Source organism: Gavialis gangeticus, unplaced genomic scaffold (assembly GCF_001723915.1).
Source record: "Gavialis gangeticus isolate Ggan-Ray unplaced genomic scaffold, GavGan_comp1, whole genome shotgun sequence".
NCBI classification, from domain to species: Eukaryota; Metazoa; Chordata; order Crocodylia; family Gavialidae; genus Gavialis; species Gavialis gangeticus.
In genome coordinates, this window is record NW_017729027.1 from 10,456,824 (window position 1) to 10,468,513 (window position 11,690).

The following is an 11,690-nucleotide window of genomic DNA, read 5'->3' on the forward strand; positions in this document are numbered from 1 at the left end:
GGGGGGGAAAACGCACCTTAGATTTGAGTAAATAAGGTAATTTGTTTACTTTATAAATACATTAAAAGGCCATCTAAGCAGCCCTACTTTCAGACCATCTTAAAAACTTCCTTGATTTTTAGTCTCCAAAAGGCTTTAATACTAGTTGAACAATATGCAAGAAACCGCTCATTAAAAGCCTCTCTGTCACATTCTCTTCTCCTTCACTGTATCAGTAATTGCTACTTCATGAAGTTTGACTTCTCAGTAAGTAGCTCGTATTTCTTATCATCTTTTGGCACTAGAATCCTGATGCTTGAGGAGTTCACTCAGTCTCTCATCCATTGGTGTAAATCCTTCCCCGTACCTCTTAAACTTCAGTCCAAGTTCAGGATTCTTCCTGAACCACGTGCATTTTTTCATATACTGACCCCTCTCACAAATTCAAGTCTTCTGATAGCAATAGAGAGAGAATGACTGTCCCCAAAGTTAGTCAGTCATTGGTCATATACAGCAAGTCCCCCACTACACTTTCCTACATAGATAGCTTCAGTCCCAAGTATAATATTTACAACAGAAATCCAGGGTACAATACAAAATGCAATCTTAAAGACAGACCTTTTGATACATACCTGACTACTCTGTTAAATTAGACATCTTAGATCTCTTGTTAATTTAGTATTCCAGAAGTAAAGTGAGACTCTGGAAACATTATAAGATAACAAACAGCAACAGTGTACTGTACATTATACTCGGCAGTAAATATGCAGTACACTACTTTTCCAATTCAATTCCACTGCCTGGCTAGGTAGGCCCGTGACATTCAGCATGTAGTTTAACTCTACGAATTAAAAACAGAAAAGGCGTGTATACACAGCTAAAGTTACAGTTCAGGCCAAGGCAAAGCATGTTTAAACGACAGTATTTTGAGTATATTGCTGGAATGAAGGGTAAATCTGGTCTCCACTATATTGAACAGTATACACACTAAACAGCCCCCAGCACAAGGAGTTTGTAGTCAAAGCAGACAAGAGAGATTGTCACAGAGTGCCCCAGAAGGAGTTTTTGCTCAGGACTACCACAGCTTGGTCTAGTATCTTAGACTGCCCCCCTGAGCCAGCCCAGGTGTGGCTTCTAAAGGGAGTCCTGGCTCATTTTTTCTCTGAGCCCCTGGTCTTTGGTCCCTGACCCTCCATGGTTGTTCCCTAGCCCTGAATCCAAGAGCTAGCTTCCAGCTCAGCTCCTGAGGAAGGAAACCTATCTCCTACTGGGGAGAAGTGCAATCCAAAGTTCCAAAAAGCAAAACACCTAGCTCAGCTTTGATGAAGGCATTTACTGGGGCAAAGGCCACTCAGATACAGATTCTCAGCTCCCTCCAAAGGGTTACAGTCCCCCTACCTTAGTGCAGTCTGCACAGCCCTGCTCCCTTTCCAGTCAAGGCCCAAATCTCCTGAGCCTCAAAGCTGCTCCATTAATCTCTGCTAGAGACAAAATCCTGCTGATCCCTCCTCTACACGTCTAGGTGTCTTTCCTTCCCCTGACACCTCTTGGACGCAACCTGGAATCCTCACTTTCCTTGAAGGGTTAAGAAAGCTATTCAAGATGACATAGTTGGATGCTTCTTCTGTCAGGTAGGACAGGTCAGCAAGTCTGAATTCATTGTCCCTTCCACCCACTGATTCCCCCATGTACTTGCTTTACAGCTAAACTGAGGCTGCAAATACTATTACAACATGAACACAGAAATACTACAATAAAACTGAGACTCTATCACAGAGACAAAGGTATTCTCAATTTTAAAGGAGAACTGTTTTACATTAAAAAGGTAAAAGGCTTCCTATGCAACTATGTTTTGGTTGAGAAATCAAGCATCCAACACCAAAAGGCAAAGCCCAACCCATCAGGCCAGGGGTGGCCAACCTGTGGCACATGTACCTCAACCAGCAAGGGGAGAGTCTGCATGTGGAACACAACAGACCTGGGAGAGGACACGCAAATGTAACTGCAGGTAGGAAGGGAACCAAAAACAGAATAGGTGATTAGTCAGGGAAGGGGTTGGGAGTGATACACCTGACAAAGACATTAGCCCCCCACTGTGTTAGACTATCCTTTCTCTCTATAAGATATGTGGTCAATGAAGACTGTGATCAAACTGACTAAAAAAAGTTATAAGACTAGAAGTAACATAATGAAATATTTTCTATAGCAACATAACTTTATTGAATCAGATTATTAAAATACATCAGGCATGCAAATGCTTTAAGATACAGCTTCTGTTAACTGATTAGACATAAAAGAAATGTGTTATTAGAATGCCTGTAAATGCACACACATTTGGGAATACCTAAATACCACATATGACAAGGTGGAAATAATCACAATAGAAGCTACAATGAACAGGGATAACAACTTGATCTTGTAACATTACTTGTTTCTATGTAACGCAAAAAGAATTCTTTGGTAGTACATTTCAGTTGAGAAGTTAAAGGTATAAGTCAGCAAACTCCAAGAAACACTCTTCACAAGCAAACATTATTTAGTTGCATAGTATACAAGAAAATACATATTTTTTTTACTTTCTCATTAAAAAAAAAAAGAAAGAAAAAACGTTATCTTATTTTCTATAACCGCTGCAATTTACAGCCCAAATCTGCAAGAATTCGCAAACCTTGACTGAAAATGAAGGATGATATAGAGGGGAAGGTCTGATGACCAGGGCTCCTGGTCTTCTCTATTAAAAAATTCTGTTAGTAAAAAAAAAAATCCAAAATTCTCCGATCAAAGCCCCCATATCTGCATTTCTTCCATGATAAAAATGAAACACCACTATATATAAAGTTATCAGTTGAACACAATGTTTTATTGATATATTTACAATTTTAAAGCAATTTGGAAGCTTACCAATGCTTCAATCATTATAATAAATTCTATCTACCCATATATTTCAGCATTTTAGTTTTGCTATTTGCCCCTGCGAAGCATCACAGACCTGGGGTGGAACCCAGGCATCTGGGCCCTCAGACCCCTGCTCTAAGCCATCAGCCTCCATCCCCCTCACAGAGACAGGTGAGTGCCTAGGTATCCCTGCTCCCACTACAACCCACCAGCCCCCAATCTTATCCTCAAGTGAGCGTGAAACCCAGGTGTCCAGGCTCCCAGCTTATTCCCCAGGCCTAGCTCCCCTTACAGAAGGAATCCAGTGTCTGGATGCTTTGCTGGGGAGATGGGGCTGTTTGGGATGTAGCAGGGAGGGAACCCAGGAGTCCGGGCTCCCAGAGCCCCCCCAGCTCTAACCCTCCAGCCCATGTGCCCCTCCCAGAGTAGGCAGGGAATCCAGATGTCCTGGCCAGTGGCCAATCTGTGCTCTTGCTGGGGGTTTCTCTCATTTGGTTCATCACTAGTTTAATGAAATGGAATTTCAGACCCAAGCCCATATCTCCTGCGACCCACATCCAGGATGGGGAGGGTGCCCCCCCATCCCTCCCTCCAGTTGCATCACATTCTCATAGTGATTCTCACATCTGCTAGTGCCCCTCACTCTCAACCCACAGCCTCCTGTCCCCCTCCACCCTGCCAGTGCCCTTCGCTCCTGCCCCTCTTACCCAAAGGTGCAGGAGGCAAAGTCTGGCTGGCCTCAGATTCTCAGGCCCTCCACCCACCCCCTCCATCCACTGTCTCCAGACCGGGCTTAGGGTTTCATGTCCTTTTTGCAAACAGCTCATTGCAGGCTGAAACTCTGCCAGCCTGTGGAGAACTGTCTGCAAAAGGGGGAAATCTACATTTTTCTCCTTTGAAGGAGAAATTTCACATTTTTCCAAAGGAAATGGAAGACTCAGATCCCCATTGTTGACCCAGATATCCTTCCTGCTAGAAAGGGCTGATCACCCAGATTCTGAAGGCATCATTTGGGTTATTCCACTCAGCGTCGTTTGGCACAGGGATGGATATGGTCCACTACAACTACAGGCCTTATAGAAGGAAGCAAATATTCATCACACCCTCATGAGCCAGCTCTAAGGGGAACAAGGCAATAACTGAACCTCCATCCAGCTGTCAAATGCCCCAAAGTTTCTCTAGCCAATGCTCTAGAACAAAAGATGCAAAGTTTACCCACATGTACTTTTAAAAAGAAGCACCGATTCTCTCCCTCTCTGTAAAGTAAGATCTCAATATCAGTTGGTATTACTATAGGCAGAATTCAGCTTACTGAAGACTGAAATACCACACAGATGTTAGCCAATATTAAGGCCATTATCCCCCAGACTTCCTTAGAGAAGGAAGAATTTGTAACTGCAGAGCATTGACTGGGATATACACTGTGGAAGCTATACTCTCCTTTTTGCCTATAGGACACTCAGTAACATTAGTGGGAAGCGTGCACAAACAGGTGTACAATTTGGCATTTAATAATGAGTAAAGATTTACTTACTAGATGCTCCACTGGAACATTTAGTGTCACTTGATAGAAAAGTATGCTCCCTACCTGCCAGCCCTCCACCCCCAAACTGTCCCACTACCATTCTTACTACTTTGTTCTTGTTTCCCAATCCTGCCTTCTTTCCCACCCTCATTTCATTCCTCACGGCTATCCTCAATTTCTACTCTTGCAGGTGGGGAAATATTACCTCTCCATCGTTCCATATTGGCGAGCAATCTGATCATTCATGGTGACAAAGATGTCAATTTTAAATGCCACTTCTAGAAGATCAGTAAAAGGCCGAGGACTTCACACTTCCTAAAACTGTTATTTCAAAACTTCTGCATGACAGCATGGAAAACTGAGCAAAATACATCAAGTTAAAAAGAGATGTGAATGCATCATACATAAGTGTCTATGGGAACCTTAGGCAAGGAAGAAATGGAGTGAGAGGGCAGCACGGCACACCCTCCTTCTGCATCAAAGACTTCTGTATCTAAACCTCAAGTCCTGGAGCTACATTTGAAGGCAAAAATGGTGACTGAGACAGAGATTGCCATTTGTAGTCTTCTGCTTCTTAGAAATTCAGGTACATGCAGAACATTGATATCAGTACATAAATGGGTTTGATATACAGAGGCTGCAGCTTTTTGGGGGTCATCATAGCACATACAGAAACAAATGCAGTATCATGAAAGGAATAAGCTACAGCTGCTGGGAAAATTTGCATTTACTGACTTCTGTATCTTTAAGTTCTCAACTAAAGCATTTCAGTAAAATATTTGCTCATAGTTAGTAGACATTTCAAAAGCTGGCCCAACTTAAAAATTTAGGATTTTCCCTTTAAAAAAAAAAAAAAAAAGAAAGAAAAAAAAAAAAAAGCAGCAAGTAAGTAATGCAAGGCTGCTAGGTTTTTTTAGTATAGGTTTCCTATTCGAGCACTGCATGCACAATATAGTACTATTGTCTACTTTCTGCCTTCTTCCTGAGATAAACATAGGTTACACTGAGGCTTAAATGGCTTTACTGGCACACAAGCAATTCAGATCAAGTGATACTCTATTGTAAAATAAAACTCCTTTTTCCCCCTAGGTTCTCTGGAGAGACTTAAGTAACAAATTTGATATTGACTAAAATCTGTGTAGTGCCAAGCCATTAATAAGCTAAATTCTGCCTACAATACAAACTGATGTTTATATCTTGCACTCTGCATACATTTAAAGAGGGAGAACTAGCTATTTGCCAGGAATCACTTAAGGCACAGACTGCCACCTAGTGATTTCAATGACAACATACAAATATGAAATGCTGCAAGAAAGACAAGAAAAAGAGTTAAAGCCTTCTATTTCAAGAAAAAGCTGGAAATATCTTCGTATTTTCACATCACATTATTTTCTGCAATCATGTATTGCTATGTTGCTAGCAAGTGAAAAAACCTTTTAATAACACAACTTTGTTCTCTCAGTCCCAAGCTCATCAAATGCCTCATTTACATGCACTACCTGGGGCTCCTCTTCTCCAGTTGCATCCTCTACCATAAAACTCCCTTGCACTCAACATCAACCATTCTTGCCAGTCTTTAATAAAATATCTTCTTACTCAAATCTCATATTCAGTATTCCATCCTTGTCCACTTTGATCTTTCAAGCAACTTCAGTCAGACTGCAAGAATTTTCAGCTTGGAACTTGAATTTTGAATGCCTCTGACTTCCAGTACTCCATCCCCTGCCAGTTCTCCTCTTACCTCTCTAACTTTTCCATCTGTATGCTCCTTGATGAATCCTCCTGATCCTCTACTCCAGCTCTCTGTGAGGGTCCTACATGATCTATCTTTGGTCCCTGGCTATTCTTCCTAGATAATCTCATCCGCCAACAAATCCAACTGTCTCTATGTGGATGACTCACAGGTCTAACTCTGTACTGCAAACCAGGCATCTCTCCTTCAAGACTAGATCACAGCCTGTTTCTGTCCAGTTCTCTCCTCAAAAAAGTTAACATGATCAAAATAAACTCTCACAAAAGCACTCTACTATTCTACTCTACTGTTCAGACTCCTAAGTTCAACTCTAGGTTCACATTTTTACACTGTCTATACTATATCTAGCCATAAAAATATAAACAACATGCACCTCACAAAAACCATGCCCATATCCATTCAGAAATCCAAGTATCTGCCAAGCCTATCACTTTGACCACATCACCTCTCTGTCCGAGTCCCTCATCAACTCCCCTTCTATATCAAAACCACCAGAAGCCTTCCACAGCCTCTCCTTTCCCTGCCCATCACAAACTTTATTCAGTAATAATAGGTCTCTTTCTCCTCCCACCCATCAGATAGTCCCTATCATCTGTTTGTTAACTTTTGAAATAAGCACTTCCATATTCTCTTCCACATAACCCCTCACACTTGGGGCTTAATCCTTGCAAACATGTGCAAAGCCACCCCATTATCCTTATATGCCTTATTAATCAATTCTTTGCCAGGACATCTACAGAAGTCTTGACAAGGATTAGGCTGCTTGCGTGCTATGGCTACTGCCCATCACGCTGACCACTCTTGTCACATTATTTCCTTGTGCTCCTCCACCTGTATCCATCTGCTGTCTTAGACTGTAAGCTCTCTGGGGCAGGAATCATCTTTCTGTGGTGTCTGAACAGTGCCTAGCACAGGAAGGTCCTGGGTCCATGGCTGGTGTTCCTAGGTATAACAGTAACAAATATTATTAAAATAATATCAATGAGCATCAAAGGAGATAATAAGACCCTGTATATGCAAAAAAAAAGTAGTCAAAACCTTACAATTAAGGGATGTATAAAGGCTAAGATATTCGCTTGAGAATCCTCTGTTCCCGTTTGTCATTCTCACAGCAACCAACTGCAGTATCATAAAGACCTTATTTTGATGCAAAAACTATATTCATGCTAAAAAGGTTTTCCATAATATGAAGCACTAGCAAAATTGTCTTAGAGACAAGTCCTGAAGCCTAACCAACCCACTAAATGTTAAAAAAATGTGGACCTGGGGGGGTGAGGGGGAGGACATAAAACAAAGAGGATAAAGAAATATGCAGAATCACAAGAGTCAGAAAGTGGCTGTAAATGGACCTTGCATTTCTCCCAGGAGAAAAAGCCTGCTGTCCTGGGATCCTACAGACAGACATTTACACCCACTGCCTGAAACTTCAGAACCTGTGAAGAATGCCAGACCAAAAAAAACTGCTAAACAGGTCCCATTCTGCATCCCGCCCCCAATCACTATGTCCAGATGTAAAGCCATAAATAGATGTCTCATTTGAAGGCAGTCCTGATTCTCCCAGGTTTTGACTCCCATCAAAGCAGAAGTGGCACAGCCCTCAATGCACAAAGACCTTTCAAGCTGAATTGATGCTCCTCTGCCAGTTAGTGGCCAAGGAGAACATAGAAGTTGACAGGCTTGTCCCTGTAATGAACCAAAATTAAGTTAAATAAGCAGCAACTAACTTAAGATAACAGTATTTCCTCTGTGTGCGTTATTTCATCCAGCATATTTTACACATACTTGACGCAGGACAATGGGTGTGGATTCTGTAGGACACCAGGACAAAAGTCTCTCAGTGCAACCTCTATTTACAGCCTAAGTTGTTTAACTTAACTGTGGTTCATTACAGGGGCAAGCCTCTCAGGCTGCGTCCTCACCCTAGCCACCTACTGACAGAGATGCAGCAATACAGCTTGGAAAGGCTACATGTGTAAAGGGCCATAACTCCTATTTTGATTAGGCTCAAGAGCCAGAACCCTCAGGCCCTCCACATCTGAGATTCTTTTCTCAGAAGTGATTCTCAGCGCAGGTGCCTGAAGTGCAGAGAGACCTTCCATGTTGTGAAATTAGCAGCGTTAATACTAAACCATGTGCAAACGCAATTCACAAGACATATTCCTATTTGAAATCTCTGGGTTATGGTCTTAAGAACTTTCTAACTTTATTGTGGTTGCTTCAAGTTTTTCAACAGAATAATTGCTGTAGTCCAAAAAAAAAAATCAAAACTAATAACTGACATTTCCTGAGGGGTGCCTTGAGCACCGAGGATGGATTCTGTCTGGAATGACTGCTCTCAAAAATGCCATGAAAGATGAAAGTTGTATGGCACACTGTATAGAATATCTTGACATTATCAGCAGAAGCTGTTAAAGAAACCACACACCTACCCACCACCCCATCCTGTAGTGCATAACCAAAAATGACCAATTAATGAATTTTAATTGTTCAGAGAAAATTTAGAAAGGACTTGTGAATACCTGAGAAAAAAACAACAGAGCTTAACAAAACATAAGAGCCTGATTCTTCCCTCACGTGTTAATTAGAACTGACATTTAATTGCACCAGTGTAAAGATGAAAAGAATCAACTGCCTATTCCTCACCTTTCTCTTATACGATTGAAAAATTCCAAGTCCCAATTCCAAAAACTTACTAAAAACAAACACCCACCTCCCCAGCCTTCCAGCCGGGACCAAACCCGCCCCCCCACAAACAAACAAAATGTTGAGCATACATTCCGTTTCAGAGATTCAAACAGCACTGCTGATTCCCTGCTTGCCCTCACCCCCTTCCCTTCAGTAATAGTTATGACTTCTGAGTGATTTAAATAATCTCCTTTCCGCTACTGAGTCTAACTTCAAATTCATCTAAGGACCAAGGTGAAGTAGTTAACTAACATCTTAATTTTCCATACTTCCTCAGTTCTTGTAGGTTAAGAAATGTTACAGTAATTTGTTACAAAACTGTAACGATTGTTTTCTTAAACTCCTGTACATCAGGCCAGAAATCAATGTTATTTAAATTGTTCATTTAGAAAAGGGTTTAAAAACCAAGTTTACTATAACTCCCCGTTTCTGTTCCATTATAGACATAATGTGTAACTAAGAGTTATCTTTTCTGTTTGCTAAAGACATACAAGTGGGAAAAGTGATTGAATGGTTGCTAGCTGTGGGTAAATATAGATCATATCTGATCTAATTGTAGATCATATAACTCGAAGATCTAAGTTATGACAGGCTACCACACCCCTTTGGCAAATCAGTGATTGTTGAAAACAGAGTTAAGCATCATGAGGCCTAATTCAGTAATTTGAAAATTACAATTCATAAAACAAAGTACTGTAGTAAAATTGCATTCAAAACAATTTCCACCTTCAACTATATCAAAATAAAGATGCAAACATATAAGCCCAGAAATATGGAGGTGATATGCCTATCTTCAGACTAACATGGCTAATGGTAGGGCAGGATATTACCTTAAAAGTCTATTCGTAGGGCTAGGTTGTTCCTACAAAAGCTCATGCCTCTGAATTAATATGTAAAGGTGCCCATACATAAGCCTAGGGGCTGCTATGACATGGTGTAATTACAGTGGATTAATTGAATCTGCTAGAGCACGCCAGCCTCCACTTCTCATGTATCGGAATCCCCACACTTCAAAAGAGAGGCAGGGGCACTTCATCTAAAGCTCGTCGAACAAGTTTTAGTTAAAGCGCCCTTGCTGCTATTCTGCAGCGCAGGTACCCCAATGCACAAGATGCTTCGAGTACCTTAATTAGAGCAGCTCTAGGAGCTGCTCCAATTAAAGCACCCGGTGCTAACCTCCCCCGCCTTCTGCAGATAAGCCCTAACAGTATGATTCCCTCTCTAGATTCATGACTGAGGGATGGATATAAAAATCTAACATTGGTTATGGAGGAGCAGCTAACTCACCATATTTGTCTCGTAAGCCAACAGTACACCGGAAGACTCCACCAAAGGCTACATCTTCACCAAATATTACTGGGGGGGAAAAAAAAAGACATTACAAAGTGTCTTATTTAGGAATGCAAACAGACCAGTCTTATATGTAGGAATATGCAAGTATTCCTTTTTATTCTATGTTAACCATTTATATGTAGTTATTGTAAAATTTGGGAAAGGATTAACTACAATTTTAGTTTACATATTGTATGTTTGAATGTTAAATGTTTTAGCAATAATTTTTAAACACACTAAAAGAACCCACACATTCCAATTACTGAGGAGACAACACTGTGAAATGCAACAACTGTATGAAAAGCAACTGAGTTATAAAGTTTCAATCTACACAAGTGTTTTAAGAATATATCAACAACACAGATCAAAGAAGTCCATCCAGATTTCCCTTTCTACCTCTTGCACTTTTAGAGACTCAGGAACTATTTGCTTCACATAAACAACCTAAGTCATCAAAAGTGTCCATGCAATCTATGGTCTATAATAGAATGATTAAAATTGTTCTAGCTCATATTTACTTATTTTGGAAGCAAGCCTGTCATGCCACTACACCTAAGTTAATACAAACCAATATTCAATTCCAAAGAGAGAGAAATGTATACCGTTTACCAGATGTCCAATGAACTTAAGAGTTCCAATTCAATTTTCCATTTTTTCCTCTTGATTAAAAAGAATCCAGTAGAAAAGACTGCAATCTTTGCCTTCCTCTACCTCCCTGGCCCTCCAACTTTCAGTGAATTCAGTTATTATGTATTTCTCAAAAACACTAGAAATCATCTCCCCAAATGTCAGTCCAAGAACGAAGCAAACGCTTCCACACATTCCACCACTGTGCTTTAATCTAAGGCAAAAGGACCTCCCTCTATGGAAGGGGGTAGTCCAATAATTAGACTACCAACTGTGCAAATTCAGTATTCACTATTTGTTATGTGGTCCGTCTGTCCACTGGGAGTATAATGGACCTTTAGTAGTTAAACACAAATTTTAAAAACAATCTAAGCCATGCTTTTTTAACAGCAAAACAAAAGTAGTGATGTAGAAACAACCAACGGAATGCCTCCAATCTGTTTTTCTAGATGTCCTTGTTGGTTGGCTAGTGCGTGTGCGTACGCTATGAAAACCTTTTCACTATAACATGGTTACTAGTTTTGTACTAGTTAGCAGTATGATGGGAACAGATGTTTCCTATGCTAGTACACATCTACATCTGGTTACAACATCTGGCTCTGAGCTGCCTGCTGCTGGCACTCATGCAGCCTCTGGACATAGGGTGAGCTAAGGCAGCAACAGCCACAGTAGTGACAGTGTACGGCCACCATCTCTACAGCCACCTTTCACAGACATCCTAGATGTGCTCTGCAGACCATGGTTGAAAATGACTGGTCTAAGGGGTCTACGAAAGATGACTGCAATCAATGAAAAGCATGTGAATACCAACACTTACAATTCAAAGTGGTCAGCACCTCCATTAAAAAAAAAAAAATGGTTTAGGGGTCTGCAAGCAAAAAAGAGGTTGAAAAA

The 11,690-nt window shown here is 40.9% G+C and overlaps 1 protein-coding gene across 3 annotated transcripts in view; it reads right to left on the reverse strand.

The window, feature by feature from the left end:
* BCKDHB (branched chain keto acid dehydrogenase E1 subunit beta) overlaps positions 1–11,690 on the reverse strand; it is a 395,605-nt gene that overhangs the window by 368,573 nt on the left and 15,342 nt on the right. For all 3 annotated transcript variants that reach the window (XM_019520436.1, XM_019520437.1, XM_019520438.1), the window contains exon 3: positions 10,125–10,193. In XM_019520436.1, the coding sequence (XP_019375981.1) occupies positions 10,125–10,193 (69 nt within the window). The remainder of the gene's footprint in view (positions 1–10,124; positions 10,194–11,690) is intronic.